The 17811-nt window shown below is 37.8% G+C and overlaps 1 protein-coding gene across 7 annotated transcripts in view; it reads right to left on the minus strand.

The window, feature by feature from the left end:
* Positions 1-17811, minus strand: part of KAT6B (lysine acetyltransferase 6B) — a 103632-nt gene that overhangs the window by 24725 nt on the left and 61096 nt on the right. For all 7 annotated transcript variants that reach the window (XM_071438854.1, XM_071438853.1, XM_071438852.1 and 4 more), the window contains 5 exons: positions 16798-16919; positions 15323-15438; positions 13276-13417; positions 10092-10253; positions 7666-7759 (listed from right to left, as the gene is read on the minus strand). In XM_071438854.1, coding sequence (XP_071294955.1) covers positions 7666-7759; positions 10092-10253; positions 13276-13417; positions 15323-15438; positions 16798-16919 — 636 coding nt within the window. The remainder of the gene's footprint in view (positions 1-7665; positions 7760-10091; positions 10254-13275; positions 13418-15322; positions 15439-16797; positions 16920-17811) is intronic.

The raw sequence follows: 17811 nt of genomic DNA on the forward strand, positions 1-17811 counted from the left end.
GTTAGACATTAAAAAAAATCCATATGATTGTCTTAAAGCATTTAGCAAAAAGTAACTTTTACCAGAAAGTAACATTTACCAAAATGTTACTTTCTGGCCAACAAATGATTTCTCATAAAGAGATTAAGACTATCACTGTTATACAAACACATACTACACAAGTGGATCCAACTACTTACAGCCTCCTGCAGCTCAGGCCTAGCTCTAAACTGCAGGCAGGTATCAGACAGTGGCTCTCAGCACTTCCAGAAGCATACCAGAACCTAAATGCCGCATGTGAACACACTTCCTCTGGTCTCTCCTAACACATTTGTTTCATTATATCATCCACCTTTACATTTTTTTTTAAATTGCTTTGTTTTCCAGAAGTCAATTCATTAATTATTAGAAGAATTTAAGTTTTCTCAGTTCAGGATCTATGTCTTGTTTCCATCTGAATAGTTTAAAATCCTCTTTAACACGTTACTTTAAGAGAAGTCTACACAGGTACTTACCAGCAAGTAAGGGTACACAACACAAACTGTGTGAATTCATCATAATGAAGAAGAAAAACAAATTTTCATTACTACTACCCTCTTTTGCCCTCACAGCACTTTTCTGTTAATAGTTTGCCAATGTTTCCATTTTCAAGTATGCTTTAAAGAAGAAATCAGACCGTTTCTGTACTGTAATGGCTTTTGCTCATTTACCTCATTCCAACTTCCTCCCAAAAAATGAAAGCACTTCAATCAAGAAAGCCTTTCACCTTTTCTGAGGCTCTTCCTTTACTGATATACTAGTTTTTCAGAGGCCCTGTAAAAACCTGAGGCAGCATTTTTAGTCTATTCCACCACTTATTATCAACATGTTTATTGTATTTAAAAAGTTATTCATCTTGTAAACAGGGTAGACATTTTCCCAAATGCTACTATCTTACCAGCAATATGTTGCCCTGAATGCGAGGCTGCATGTTAGTCCATTACTGGTTTTAAGTTTTGCTCTATTAGATTTATTTGCATGGCTGCACAAACATGGTGCTTCACCAAAAACCACTGCTTTTCAGGTTTCCACAAAGGAATAGCCTAATTTGCTGTTAAAGCAGAAAGCCTGGAAACACTACAGGGAGAACCACAGATAAGTGAGTTATAAAATAGATCTTTTGGCACAGCAACATTTTCAAACCTTCTTGATACATTAAAACACCACAAAGCCACTTTGAAAGATGAAACTAGAAGAGATTATTGTCCAACTAGACATGGAAACCCAGACTGACTCCTTCTGAAGATACTGCAAAAACCCAAGACATAGTAATGCATAAGAGTGAGAAAACTAAGTCCAAAATTGTCTAAAAGGAATTGTTGCTTTTAATCAAAAATAACCTTTTGTCTGTATCAGAAGACAGAGCTTTTCAATTACAGGAGCCAGAAGGAAGTTGGAAATAACTAGCTGATCCTAGAAGTGTAAATGCTGTTTGAATTGAGCATATTAAAAAATAAGGGGTTTACTTTTGAGCTGTATGCTCATCTTCAAGCTTAGCAGAAAGCCAAATCTTTTCCTTTGACAGAAACATTGATTTTACAGGCTACACCAGCTCTTTAACAAATTTGATGGAAGAACAAAACTGCACTAACCACCAGAAGAAAATCTTATCCTTTTCAGTCTCCTTAAGCTGTGCCTGAAGACTAACCTAGGTTCCATGGAATGCAGTTTTTTCAGCTTGTTTCAAAAGTATCTCAGAACTGCTGGGTGTAAGAAATAAACACACTGTCCCCATTCTCATCACTAGAGGTTTATGTTACCTGTAGACATTTGTGGGACAGAAAGCTTCTCTGCCTACAGCAGCTCTCTGGGCTCAATGCACAAGGCTTACCACTTCTGCATGGCTGGGCACTAAGCACTGAACATCTTCTACATTTCCATAGAGAGATGCAGATCTTCTGAAACAAGTGCAGACTGGAAGGAATTCAAGAATGCACTTTACAAAGCTATGCATCTTTTTTTTGCCCATTCAGTGCCTCATCACCATCCCTCACTTCTCAAGGAAAGTGCACACAGGATCATGTATAACAAACACTTTTGAGGACATCTGTACTAACTCCCCACACACTTTCAGCCCAGAATATTTCTGGGCTTTTGTGCTCAAAAGCCCCTCAGTGGTTAATGTGAACATGAGATTGTAGCTATTTGTAGTCAAGAGGACAGGATTAGAACTGAGAGCAAAGAAACAGTCTTTAGTTCCAGATCTTCAGTCAACTTCTTCAAAGCTTGAACCACAAATAAACACTATTAAGAAGCAATGTAGGCTAATAAATGTTGCCACTAACCAAGCAAAAGAGTGGTTACCAATTATAAAACATCACTAATGGTACTGACCTCCTTTATCACTGCCTCTGATACTTACTGATGAAGAACTTACTCATTTAGGAGGAAAGAAATAATTTTTCCTTAACAGCTTTCCCTTACTTGTAGAGCAATTTTTTTTGTTCCTCTTATCCTTTGGAAACTTGCCTTCCCTGTGCTATATCTTAGCCTGTTGCAGTGCTATTACTGCTGCTGCCCTGCTGCTTCTGCACATCAGGACTTGAAGATTTACTCACCTGTTTGAACAGAACAATAAACAAAACCCAACACTTGACCAGGAAACATACCAGATTTGGGGAAGTGAGCAAACAAGGACACTTAACAGAGCCGATTTTCCTACACCACAATAGAATTTCTCAGGTAATATAAATTCTATTTGTTTCTTCCACTGTCAGACTTGAATTGCCTTTCCCTATTATGGTTTTGCCCCAAAAATGTCTGAGCTACACATGCTAAATCCTAAAGGTGAGTCAGGGGTTAAGTCAAGCTAAGGAAAAAAAAAATCCAGCCTTTTCAAGTTGCATGCAATAAGTGATAGCAAAGTTTAAAAAGTTAGCACTGACTTTCCCACACAGACAAATGAACCAAAAAAAAACCCCCAAAACAAAGAATGCATTTAGCTCAAACAGAATCCCAGCATCCTTCAATATGTTTCATCTCTTGAGCAAGAAGAATAATTTCACAATGAACAGATAAACCAAATAAAACCAAGGAATTCTGAAGGGGAAGAAGAAACTGCTACAATCAGTTGGACCAGAAACAGCCTCAAGATAAGTAACAAAAGACTACCAAGGACTTTGCTCCTCAGCATTAGGCCCAGTTGTTTCTGTAATGCAAATGAACTGTCAACATCCTAGCCAGCACAGTTGGAAAGGTTTATCCTAACAGTCACATGCATTTCTTTTCTTCCAGCTGCTGGCTAGGCCTCCAGCATGGAATTTGCAATCCAGTATGCAGAAATGTGACTGTGACAAGATGAGCTTTGTGAAGAAGGATGAATCAAAAGACAACTTTAAACTTACAGAAAACAAATATGAAATACTGCTGTATTTCATTCTAGTAATAATGAACTCTGTGTTAGATATGCCAAATAAAGAAATACTAGTATGTTCTGGCACTGCAGTCTAATGAATAGAAATAGAAAGCATATGAAGATTGCAGGCTTTGCAAGAGCTCCAATCAGGAAAGCAAAGAAAAATGTCTTGCATAGAGAAGCTGCTAAAGTTTATAAAATAAATGGATCTGCAGAGAGAGAAGCTCCAACACTGTGGCTTCAATGCTTGCACTGTCCCTAGCAGAGCAGCAATACAGGCTGAGCTGACAGGGCCAGCCAAAGGCTCACCCAAATGCAAGCACAGGAAAGCAATCCTTGGGACAGGAACCATAGCTGTGCATCACTGCAAGGGACTGAAACAAACCCACAATGGGCTCTTAGGCAATAAAAGCCTCTTTCTGCTTGATTTCTGGAGCAACTTCAGCTGGAGCCTACTTGCCCAAAAACTTGACTTAGAGCAAATATAAAAGATGGATGCAGAAGTCAATTATTCTCCCTCAGACAAAACCCTGTAATCACAATCCTGTAAATCCCACAGAATACAAGAACAACAAAGAAATGAAAACAAAACAAACAGCCCAGACCCAAAAAGTTTGGCAGGAGCTTTCAGTCCTATAAAAGGCAGGAAGGTATAAATGTAACAAGCAAATTAAGACCTTTATTCATTTTCAGGAAATGCTTTTCATGTTTGCTACACTCCAAGTGAAAATCAGATTCCCTATGCCTATGTAAAAAAATCAACCAACTGCTACAAAATAGTATTTAATAAAGCATACTTAGTGTAAACAAATGTAGTGCAGACTTCATGTAAACTATTTTGTCTTCAGTATAACATGCTTCAAGAAAACAGAACAGGTTAAAATGATTGTCTTAGAGTGAATTCAACAAAACAAAGCAGTATCAAGTCTTCAATTTTACAAATCAATAGTTTAACCATTTGATAAAATACTTATAACTAAACTTTTCTTAATTTCTAAACAGCCCAACAAGTTCCTATCGCAGTCAAAATCTCTAACTTTCCCACAATTTATAATAATAAAAAAAATTCTTACCAGGCTTTAAAAACACCGTTACAGAGAACATTTTTTAATTTTAGCAACATTTCTATTTAAATGATGAATGATATGTAGAAAACTAGAAATTAAATTAGTGCTGAAGCCACTCAGAATAGCAACCTCAGGCATTTTACAGCATGCCTGCTTCTCACAAGAGTTAATTTCCTCTTTTAAAAACTGCTCTTTCCCATAGGTGAGATTATAGATTCCTGAAGAGAGACCAACAGACCTTTATATTGGTGTCTACAGTGTAAGAAATACTGCTATTACCAGTTTGGATATGAAATACAGGTAAGTTTAAATCTAGTTAAGAAAATGTTAAGGTGAAAAACTAAAAATCAGTGGTCAGAAGACAAATACGTATTTTTCCTTTAGCAAAATGAAAGAATTTATTTTCCCTTGCTAGTTACAGCATGACCATATAAGACTCATCTGTGAAAATTAAATTAGCTCAAGACAAAAGAATGCATCACAATCTAAACAAACAAATGCATTTCACTTACCAAAAAGAAGCAAATTTTTACCACAAACTACATTTTCAGCAGACTGCTGACAAAGCAGAAGTTGTGTAGAGGCTTAAAGGCTGTGTTCTTTCCAGCCTATCAAGTGTCTGGATATATACAAAATAATGTGAGCAGTCAACTGCTCACAGTTTTTAAAGTCTTCCCTTCTGTGGTTTGCAACCATCATTTTGTGAAAATTACTTGCTCAGTTACGTTTTTATTATTATAGTCTAAATACTGTTCTGGTTACTGTTATAAAAAAAGACAAGTACCAGTGACTGCTTCACAGATTTCAAAATAGAGCAGTTTACAAGCATTACCCACATAACAAATGAAGACTTAACATTCAGAGCATAAAATTTATCTTGCTATGACTTTATGAGAACATGACAGTCTAGATAATGTCACTGGCAAAGAATGCTTTAAACTATGATAAACTTGGTCGGTTCAAGTTTAGAATAATAACTGGGGGGGTTTATATCATATCTTCTCAGACCAGTTAGAGCAATTTATACTCAGGAGACCACAAGTGAACAGGAAGAGTAAAGCACAAAGAAGATGGGAGTTAGTCCAAAGGCAGAAACACATCAAATTACAAGAAAAAGAGTAAATAATTCATTTGGAAGGGTTTTCCTGTAAAAAAGGTTTTGGGGTCACTGATTCAAATGAAGCTATGCCCCATTTCATGGCATTCAGCCTCCCTCCTGAAAAAAGATACAAATACATTGTAGGAAAATTAGCCTTGAAAGTTTTCCCTTCCCTTCTACATCTGGGGAAAACCAGCCACAAGCAGTTCCCTCACTGCCTTTTAGGTAGTTTGCACCTTACTCACAGTACAGAGCCAGACTTTGTCAGTCATCTCTTGGTTCCTCATTCTGTTGGCAAATCAAACAGTCTGATTGCCAGGTGGTTAAGGGAACTTCTGTCCAGAAAACAAAGGGGAAGTACTGAAGGACTGCCTGTGTGCTACTGAAGTGGCGGTCTGGTAGCCACAGCAGAAGCCAAAGGTGTCTCTGGGCTGTGCCCAGTTTGTACAGCTGCAGCCCTCACCTGTTATCTGAATGTGTCTGCAAAGAGGAGGGTCTAAGAATAGCACCAGAGAAGCTCCAAGCAAGTTATGACATAAAACCTAATGATTCAAACAACCCCATGTACTTCCAGATTTTTCCAACAGGACAAGAAGGCCAGAAGATCCTGTTGATTTTCCCAGGCTGAGAAGCACAAGGCACAGTGGCAGAGCACATATCCAGAGAGACACAGCATACTCATACCCTGACCTTCTGTGGAATTGACAGGTTTCATGGCTGTGCCATCAGTTTTATAACCATTGCAAATTCAACCAGAATAACATTTGTTGAGAGTGCTTTTTTTTTTTTCCCCGAGAGGGAGAGAGTGATACCACAGAGTAAGAAACAAAGGAAAAGCCAGGAAGTACTTACCAGTGCCCACTTAAGAGCTCCTCATCTCCTTTGCAAAAAAGAAAGGATTCTAATCTTAAAACAGGGCAAATTTCTACCTAAGTAAGCTTAAAGTTGTCTCCACAGATCAAGAAATACATGGCACTTCTCACAGCCTTTGCTAAAAGGTTGCAGAAGGCACACAATGGAACAGCTGCTGTGTTCCAGTCCAGTGACAGCTACATTTCAGTGGTGGATTAAGTGGTCCAGAACCATTTTTACCTAACTCACAGGGGTATAGTGAAGGCTGTTTATGAAGCCATGCAATGATGGGACATACTAAGTATCTTTATACACTGTAGCACAGTCATGCTGGGTACAACACTGCAAGAACAGAACTTGAAAACTCTACAGTTACAAATTATTGTCTTTGTCCTGCTGTTACATTACAATGTATTATTATTTGCATTTTAATGTTCTTGCATACACCTTCAGGGCAGGAATCCTATTATCAGAACTATCTCTACCCTCATGTAATTCTACGGTGTCTTATAAAACATAATAGTGAAAAGCAACCACATACAACATACACTAACTGCTTATCATCCTCCCTCTAAATTACAGTAGAAAGATGGATTCAGGAGTAATGAGGACACTCAACTGAGAAGTTTCCTTAGATAATTTTGTTTGGAGTTCCCTTGTACAAAAAGATTTGGGGAATAACAAGTCTATATTTAAACCAGTGTGCCTGAAGCCTTCTAACAGGTCAGACAGCTCAGCAAAATAAAGCAGCAAGTACGTGTACAGCCACTAACACCTACACCCTTTCTGGTAACAATTTGCACTAAGAAAGTGATGAACATAAAAACCAAAATACTTTTCTTCCATGGGGCAATTCTTCAATTAAAGCTTTTTTTTTTTTTTTGGCTAAAAAGAGATCCAAGCTAAAAATATTAAAATGGAGAGAATGCCTCCGACTAACACCTTCTTAGCTATAATCACAAATAATTGCCTCTTCTTATACTAATGAGCAAAGCAAAATGGAAAGTAATTTAGACAATTCATTCAGGGTAATAGCTTTGTGAGCTAATATTACTGCCGAGAGATCCATTCTCAATTTCCTCGAGTACAATAACAGAGCAGCACTAAGTTTTTCACTTCAGGGAGCTTTTCAATCCTATGTAAATATAAACAGAAATCCCATTATCTATTGATAAAAACAACAGAGTGAGTTAAATAAAGTTTCATATGTTACACTTTCATATAACAGCCATCAGCTCCTTGGATCACAAGTGTAAATAAAACACTTCACTTACTGAAATCAATGAGAAACCTTCCAAATCCTTGCCTTTGGTATTGGGGCATGATCATTATGCAGGAGACATTGTACTTCTGCTGGCAAAGCTTTTCCTGTGGGAAGGAGAAACAGATCAAGTATGTCAAAGCACTGCTGAAGTGGGCAATTGCCTGCACCTGCTACTGTCCTTGTAAAATATCCCAATAAGGTGAACAGATGCATGGGTTCAGTACCAAAGTCAAATAATTCCATGTTAATGTCTAATTTTATGAAAGAAATATCAAACATACCCTTCAGGGTTGTCCACCATTTTTTTTTCACTGTCTCTGGCTTGGGGGGGAGGGGGAGGGAAATGTGGGGGGAGCAGTAGGTCACCTCTGATGCATTGAGCATTTTGCATGTAATCACCCTCTTTTATACAATTTATTAGTATTGTTGCTGCTACTGGTCAATTTCTTATCTAATAGCTATTTCCAGTAAATTGTTATTCCAACCCATAACCTCTGCATTTCGCCTCTCTCTATCACTGGAGGGAGTGGGGAGTGGCTGCATGGGGTTCAATTTCCAGCTGGGCTTAAACCACAACCATGAGGAAAAGGCTGAGGTACTTCATACCTTCTTTGCCTGAGTCCTTAACAGCAAGACCAGGGTACCCAGCTCCCTGAGCAGGAAGACAGAAACAGGGAGCCCCTGTGATCCACAAGAAAATGCTAGAGTGACCTGTCATGCCACTTAAAATATCTACAAGTCCACAGAGCCCAAGTGAACTGTTGGAAGAGCTCAGGGAGACACTGTCCACCATTTACCAGCAGTTCTGGTTAACCATAAAGGTCCCAGTTGACTGGAGGTTAGCAACTGTAAACCAAATAAAAAGTGGCAGAAAGAGGATTTGGGGAACTGCAGGTCTGTCAGCCTGACCTCTTGGGCCAGGGGAAGGTCACAGAGCAGATGATTTTGACTGCCATCATGTGGCCCATGCAGGACAACCAGGGAATCAGGTCCAACCAGCTTGAGAGGCAGGTGCTGCCTGACTAACCTGATCTCCTTCCATGACAGGGTGACCCACTTGGAGGAGGAGGAGGGAAAGGCTGTGGGTATGTTCTACTTGGGCTTTTCTCTTATCCCCAGTAAGCAGTGACGGGTTGAGAGGAAATGGCCTCAAGTTGCATCAAGGGAAGTTCAGATTGCATGTTAGGAAAACTTGCTTCACTGAGAGGGTAACAAAGCATTGGAACAGGCTGCTCATGGAAGTGGTAGAATTGCCATCTCTGGAAATGTTCAAAGTACTTGCAAATGTGGCACCTGGGAACACTGTTTAGTAGCAACCATGGCAGTGCTGGGGTAACAGTTGACTCAGTTGGACTCAATGATCTCAAAGGTATTTTCTAACATGAACCATTCTATGATAAGGAACCAAAAAATCAAGAGACTCACCTTAAGGTGCAACACCTTAAGTACATGGAGAAAATATCTGGCTAAATAAAAGTTGACATGTCTGCCACAGGAAGTTCTGAGTGACATTAAAGGCAGTGTAAATTGTGCCTACATGTATCACTTAAATTCCAGCAAAGCCCACCTCTCAGAAGGATGTGGCCAGACATCCAAGAGATTACTTCATAATATCCAGATACTCTGACATGTTTTCTCCCACAAATCACTTATTCAAGACAGAAAATATATAGTCAATAGGAGGTAGTAATACTAGGATCAGGAAGTAGTGAGTTTCTGAGTAACTGTACCTATTCAAAAGAGCCCTTAGGGGCAAATTATGAACAATAATGGAAGCTTTTCCCATTGCAGGCACATCTAACTAAAGTTCTCCATTTTCCTTGGTCATCTTTGTCAAGATAGTTCACTTAAGTATTATTTTTGTCAATAGCAGCCATCTATTACTTGAAAATCAGTACTACAACTGAGACATCCACTCTAAACAAGGCAGGCACCACGAAGTCAGGCAATGCATTTTTACATGGGAGCAGCAAGTAACTGGATTAGATCAGACTGCACACAAGAGAGCAACAGCACTGCCCATTTACATCTAAATAGCCAGCTGGAACTGCCAGCAGTCAAGCCATGAAAACACATCAACATTCCAAATACCTGCAACTTTTACAAGTTAGATTTGGCATACTAATGCAAAAATGTTGGGGAAGGAAAAAGATTTAAATATTCAACTGAAACCACAACAAATTCTGGAAACAAAATTCCCGAACAAGAAAAAGCCTACCCCCATCCACGTGGCTGAACAAATTCTGAATTTGCATCAGTCAGAGGCAAGAAAGTACAATATATTTGAGACAATGCACATAATATTCGAGATCTACAGAGAGGCTTTCAAGCTTATGGGGTTTTTTCCAACTTCTGATTTTTCTTTGCTTTTGGGAGAAGTATTAAGGAGAGCAGGATATTACAAATATTAAACAAACCCACTTTTAAAATTTTTACCTTAGAGAAATATCCAACTAAATGGCAGCCTTTCTCATCATTTTTTGTAAGTACATAGAAGAGGAATGGTTCAACATCATAATACAACGTTTTGTGGTCCAGAAAGAGCTTAGCTAACAAACAAAGATTCTGACAATAAATTTTGCTCACATTTCCATCAACCTAGAAAAGCAAGACAGATGTAGTTATTTCCATGGCACCAACAAGTTAGGACAAAACAATTATTCAATCAGTTGTATCCGAGAAGGAAACATGAACAGTGTGGTGTTACAAGAAACAAACAAACAAAACACATCAAGGTTCAAAAGAGAAATGCCCCAGTTTCTTCTTAAAGAAGAATCCTCCAGTAGGTGCTAATTACTTTCCATTTTTAAGTAACCTCTGAGTATGTGGATTTATTAAATAAAGTAACTTCACCTTTTAGCTGCTCAAGACCAACTTACCTCTTTCATTTTATTCCTGGAATGAAAATGAGTATGACTGGGTATGACTGGCCAATAACAAAAATGCACTAGTTAAAACTGCCTTAAATTTTGGTTTGCTAGAAGGCAGTGGAGTACAGCAACTTTTAAAAAAATCCCACACAAAGAAGTGTATTATGTTGAATCCTTAAGATGTAAGGCCAATAAATGAGTAGCAAATTACATATCAATCACATCAATGTTTTGGATAAATTAGACAAGACAAAATTTCCATGCCAGGCTAAAACGCTATTGAGCGAGAGAGGTAAATTTCCTAGCTAAATACTACAATTAGTCTAGGTATATTATGAGTGAAAAGAGTCAAGCTGTGATTCAGACAGCTACAGAAAAGCCAGACACAAATGCAGATTTCCTAGATCAATTAGGTACTTCCTGAAAGGCTCAGTCAAAGGCAACACATTTTTGAAATAATCTTAATAGAAAGGTTTGCCTGTACTGATGTTTTTGATAATGACAGTAGCTGTATTTCATTCAGAGAGAGACAAATGACAGGAACTGTGCAGAAAATGAAGCCATCTTCTATTCTAATTTGTTTTGAGTAAGAATCCTAGTTACAAATCTAAGCAAAACCCATCCTTTTGGATCTATTTAGGGATTTAAGGGAACATCAGTAGTATAGCTCCATTAAGTGGATTGAAGAAAAAACATTCAATGAATAACTACTGCTCCTTAAGGCATCAGGATAAACTTGTATACAGCTCTTAAGAGTCTATTGAATACATCAAACTCTCTCACAGCACACTCCATTGTCCAGGTGCTTTCTATTACTTTTCACACTTATTAGCAAGTGTGCAAATTAAATGTGAACACTAAGTAAGCAGAAATCACCACTGGCTAAGCCTGAAAATGCAAATTTTGAGCTGTCTTTTTTAGTCAGAACATTTGTACAGAAATGTAAAAAACTTCTTAAATTTCAGGCAAACACAGCTTGCTCGTCAGTTTTAAATGTGAGAAGCAGGGAAAGAAGAGGAACAGCAAGCTCAAAAGGAAGCATCTGTCAAAAGTTGCTTGGCTACAGCATAATAGTAAGCTATGTCAAAGTCTGCTCTCAAATCTGTCAAAGTCATCCTCTGGGCAGAGGTACATAAATCACAAAATGCCAAACTTATTTCCATTCCTCTCAAGAACACAAAGCATGAAGGAAACCACAAACTCTTCATTCTGCCTAAAAGAAAATGGTTGCACAGAATTCTTGAAAGGATCTATGAAGAAGGACATCAACTGATGACTAAGTTTCTACAGCAGTCAGTGACAACTGACATTAACCTTTGAAATAAAAGGACCCGAACCAACTACATTTATTTCAGAAGGGTTAACACAAGTGCTTACTGAATCACCCAAAATGGACAAAGGGAACAAAAGCAGTGGAGAAAGAGTTGGGACATTGCTTTCACAATACTTTGTTTTCCATGTGTTTCTTGCAGCAATCCCCCACCTTCCCATCCCTTTCTCAGTATTTCTCTGCACTTTATTTTCTTAAGAATTTTTCATTTACGTATTAGCAGTAGTTAATAGAAATAAATGAGAAAGCACAATTTGCCTATTGTATGCTCCACAGTTCTTAACACCTGCTAACAGAGAAAATCAAGTTAATTTAAACAGTCCAGGGCAATTTCATTCTTGATAGGAAAAGAGGCAAGTCTATTTACAACCTAAGTCTTTTGCTGGCAGTTCTTCAATATTTATAAAAACGGCTCAAGTCAGGAAGGACACAATCTTGATGCAAATACTTATTTTTTTAATAGCACAAGCATAACCAAATGAACCAAATACAAAGATCTTGTTCTAACTTAAAAAAAGACTTCCAGAGTGCATCTACTGTTATTTGAACAGATAATGGCAATGACAAAGAAAATACAATTTGAAAATACAAGTTTGAAAAAGGATATGACATCTGCAATTAAAGAGAAGTTATCAATACATGCATCTCAATAATACTGTGGAGAAAAGAAGTCCTATAACCACCAGTCTTCTGTGTTATTACTGCCTGTAATAATGCTTGAGAAACTGGAAAATTAGGGCATAGTTTTAACTGCAGGTCTGCTATTAGAAACACAGAATTCTCTTGTCCAGGATATACATAAAACCTCACATTCAAAATAAGTCATCTCCCAAAAGAAAAACATAGATTAATAAAACATAGATGAATAAATCCAAAGTTGAAGTTGTAGGATTTTTTTGTATCTCAGGGCAAGCTTCTCAAACATCCAAAATGAAGGCAGAAGCACTCAGGAGCTACATTTGTGATTTCAGAACACACAAGAAGCTGCTTTACTTGGTTTTATGCTTTGGGAGCACCTACATTATGATAAGACTTCTCCCTACACCCAAGACTCTCAAGCAGCCAGAAATGAAGGGGTGTCAAGGGGTACTTTTGCTGAGAAGGGAAAGGCAAACCAATCCAAGATGAGAACTGCAAAGGAAGACCTAAGATTCATGCCAGTCAAGTATCTTAAAGAGCTTGGCTAAGGCATGAAGTACAAGTAAAGAACAAATCATGAAAGAACATGGCAGAGTAGAACAGACTTGGGAAGATGGATTTGTTTTTGCAGTATCGGCAGAATCTCAACTTGGTTTTGCAGTATAAAAACAATCTCCAAGGAAGTACTTAAGGATGTTCAAGTTCTCACTAGTTCTACAGCTAGTCTGTAACATCTACAAACTGGTTATTTTCCAAAAGTTGATACTTTTGATACACCTACCTCAAATACTGAAAGGTCATTTCTTCTGTAGATTTCATTGGCTGGAGGATGAAACCAGCCACATTTCTCTGAGTGCCTCAACAAAATGTTTTTACTTTTCATGTATTTAAGACAGAATTCACACAGGTAAAGCTTTGGTAATCTGTAGGAAAATTAAGAAGATATTTTATACAAAAAGTTTGTTACATTACATAAACAAAGTCACCACAAATGAAAACCCTTTCCATTCAAATATAAGGTATCATACATAAATGCTGCTAAAGCATAACTAAATAAGTATATAGAACATTAGAGTGAATGATTAAACATTCACACACTACTCATCAGAAACAATCAGCTTCAATCAATCAATCAACCACAGTGAACCTAATTCCACAGAGTTGTGCTGTGGTCAGTTTGTGGTTCAGCCTCTGGCAGATCTCAGTTACTTGCCCCTTCCCACCCTAGCTTTTCAGGTGGTCTCAATCAAAGTAAGCACACTGGATTAATACTTCAAATGTCATCTTTCCTGTTTCTAATAAATATAAAGGAAGCCCAAATCAGGATACAGGGGATCTCCTTCCCTTCAATTTTCCTTATTTTGCTTCTGGGGAAGGCTCGGAGATGACTTTTCTTCCCACTGTCTGCCAAATACTTGGGCAAGACACCAAACTGGTAGGATTTCACCCCCTCACCTCCACCTAAACTATCACTTTACTACAGAAGCCAACCCAAAGAGTTCACATAAATGCAAAACATCTCCTCTCCACCATCTCCACAGCACAGGCAACACAGACAAGTGCAGTTCTCCAGGGAGGACCCAGTTGAGACTACATGCAAGTAACCCACATGCCCTGTGTTCTACATACCATCATAAACCACTCCCTTTGGTAATTTTTATGGCTACTTACCTTCATTTTTAAATTACTGAATCAGTGGAAGATTGTTCTAGAAATTAATTAGTCTGCAAAGTTTTAGAGCAGAGGACAATCTTTATCTGCTCTGAAGTTAATAGCACATGCTGGCATTACAGCCGTGGTTTGCACTGTTCCACTATCCTAAGGAAGTTCATCAACAACATAAAAAGTAGTTTGAACCATTTGTTCAATAATGTAATCCCACTGCACTCAACTGAGAGCCACAGTGCCTCCTACAGTGTCATCCCACTCTAGCCTCATACCAATAATTAGCCATCATTATGCTTCTAAGATTCATTTACTTGATGGAATAGGTAACTCACCTTTTCACAATAAATTGAAGGAAAAAAACCAAAACAGAAATAAAAAATGAACACTACAAAAACTGTGTTTATAATAGGAAATGGAAACGCTCTCCACACTTGTTTAGCCCTTGATTTATATATGATGGATACATGACATATCCCTCATTCCCACCACACAAACAAAAGGCAGTTTAGAGTACCACTATGCAACAGCCTTGTGGAACAGATCACATTGCATGCTATAGTAGTAGAGCTTGATCAACATCATACAGTTCTGAATATCTTCCAGTGTGCCACAGAGACAACAGATTAATAAAACATTGATTTTCAGCACACAAAAAACTCTGCAGAGATCTGCTGAGCACATGTACTAGTTCAGGCTCTCTGCCTGACTCCAAGGTACACCCTTGCAAAGATGGTCAGAAATGGAATGTTGTTACCATAACTTGCCCACTTTTACTTCATTTATTTTGCATGACATCTCCCCCGGTCCTTAGAAAAAAGGAGGCTAACAAACACTGGACCACAACCAAAAGCAATTTGTTTAAAGTGCCAAAAGTCAGACATACCTCATTGCAATGGTGTAAGAAAAAACAAACAAACAACAACAAACAAAAAAAACCCCAAACAAATAAGTGAAAACAAAACCAACAAAACAAAACCACAAAAATAAACCTTGAACAAAACCACACAGATACACGCTACATATTGACATTTCTACAGGACTAGGAAAACTACTTTTTATTGCATCTTTGATTTAGAACTAGCAAAAAAAGAATGACAAATCCCTGTTCTCAGTTATAATTACAAAAGCATCCACGTATGGCAATCTTGACAACTTGCTACCTTGCATATTCCTGTGGGTAAGGTGAAGAGTACCAGGTCTGGATCTCATATTTTCCAAACTCAATCACTGAAGGGTATCGCCCACTTGTTTCACCAGTGTTTTTACACCCAATTTTCTGTCAGGTGCAATTAAAAAAAAAGTATTAGTTATAGAAAAGTAGAAGAAATTTCAGCTTTATATAAGCAATTTCACCCACTGAAAGCATGAGAAACCTGAAATATCCAAATCAGTTGCTTAAAGCTCTTTAAACCCTGACAGAGGACAGAGTTTTCAAACAGAAAATAGAAACAGCAAAAGCCCAGCCAAAGAAGAGGCACAACAGCCTCAAATCCTATTCTCTCACAGCCCCTAGTGTGATGACATCCCTATAATTCTGGTGCAAACTTAAAGCTGTCCTTTTCTCAAAAGAATAAGAGAAGAGGTATCAGCACAACCCTTCAAGAATTTACCTCAAATAGCCACGAATATGCTAACACTTTGATTTCAGCTATAACACTGCATTTAAGCTGATCAGAAAATGACTGCTAGGCTCTTGAGGGATGGCAAAATATAGAGTAGTAAAAAAGGTGGGGGAAACCAAGCAATTTCTATGTCAACTTTTAGAAACTTTACCACCTAACATTTTCAGGGACTGCATATGAAAGATAAAGAAAGCAAGTAGTGGGAACTGTTTCCATGAGGAAGCAGAAGTACAAGCTAATAATGAAACTGAATCTTTAAACTCAATTTGAATTTGTTGGTTAACATGCTGTGAAAGAAGACTGCAAAAAAGTCACTGCTTAATGTCAGTTCTTGTACACTAAACCTGAAAAAAAAACCTGACTTGTATTACTGAAAAAAGTACAACACACAGCCATTTATGAAGTCATTTTAAGAAAGCAACAATTGAAACATTACATTCACCCACCTTCTGACCTGGGTTCTCACAGACACTGGTTGTTCATTTCACAGACACAGAAAAGTAGAAGTCTGGTTCACTAGTCTGATTCAGCTCAAATATTATCACTGCTAGATAAAGTCTACAGTATTTAAACTCAAAGTGTGGTGACTAATCAAGTAAAATGAATTTATGGACTCACTGAACCTGGCTTTCTGCCAAGCAGTATTTTCTGGGACTGACTTAGCTTTTCAGAATATCTGCTTCATTTGCAGAGGAAAATCATTACTGACCAATATCCTCTCAGTCCTGACCAGGACATCAGCTACTTTTCAATTCTATGTTTGATCCTGTAGTCCTGTTTCCAAAATGCTCAAGTCTATCTTTCAAAATCTCTCTTAAGTGTCACTTATCATGTGATCCATTCCAGCACAATGCCTTGTCTTCTATCTGCATATACAGTGTCTCCCAAACAGAATTCACAGCAAGCATGATGCATTAGATTAAAAGGAATATATTAGAAATGAAGATGAAGAAACTTTTTATTTACAGTTTATATTTACAGAAATAACTATATTTTGGCAACATGATTCTTACCTCCAGGGAAAGTTCTCGGGCCTGCTTAAACACTTCCAAATCCTCCTGTGTAACAGTGTCCTTGCTTCCCAACAGAAATACATCCGTATTTTCTTGTTTGATGCTTAGTTTGATTTCAGTATCTGTTATTTAAAACCAGCAAAAAGTTTATTCACAGACATGAAGGTTATATGTGCACTAGCACAGTGATACTACTAAACAGGATTGCAACTATGGCTGTTAAGAACTCCCCATTTTAACCAAATTTGGGATTACTAAGTAACAGAAGTGAACCCTTCACCCCCCCCTTCTTTTGTAGTTTGCTGCTGCACAAGGTATTTTTTGGTACTTGCTTGTCTGTCTGTATAAGCCTTTATAGTCCAGTTCAACAAAACTAGTTTTGAACTTCATGAAATGGAGCATATTTGATTGCTAGAACTACGCCACCTGATAAATTCCAGTATACTCTGGAAGGTAAAAAATATACACAAGAGAAAAAAAGTGGCCCTTAAAACTTGAAGACTAATGCTAAACTAAGTCTGCATTGAAACATTATAAATTAAAAGGTTTTTTTTCTCAAATAAAAGTAATAAAAAGGTAGTTCACAGCAGTAGAGATCAAGTGTATTGGAGACTGTAGCACAATGGAACTGTTGATGAAAAAGCAATGGAGCAGAGGGGAATGAATTGAAATGCCCACTGTTATAAGCACTGACAGCACACAACCATGATGACAGCACTACTGCCACAGGAAGGGCAGGGGGAGAACAAGGAGGTGGCATGACAAGTGGCTACTCATGCGCTACTACACAGCCAGAAGCAACATTATGAAGGCATTTGGGGCTCCTAGTGTCACTACAGATGCAAAAAATAAAAAAAGTGGTGTGGTATTAGTCAGGGAAAAAAAAAAAAAACAACCAAAAAATGTTTTGGAGATTTAGTCAGCATTAGATAAAAGGTCAAAGTTTTGTTGTTTTTGTATGAAAGTGAAGTAAGAACAAGAGAAATAGCTAAGACCTATGTGATAAGAGTTTTG

Source organism: Agelaius tricolor, unplaced genomic scaffold (genome assembly GCF_023055355.1).
Source record: "Agelaius tricolor isolate 1412-34295 unplaced genomic scaffold, bAgeTri1.0.p SCAF_13, whole genome shotgun sequence".
Lineage (NCBI taxonomy): Eukaryota > Metazoa > Chordata > Aves > Passeriformes > Icteridae > Agelaius > Agelaius tricolor.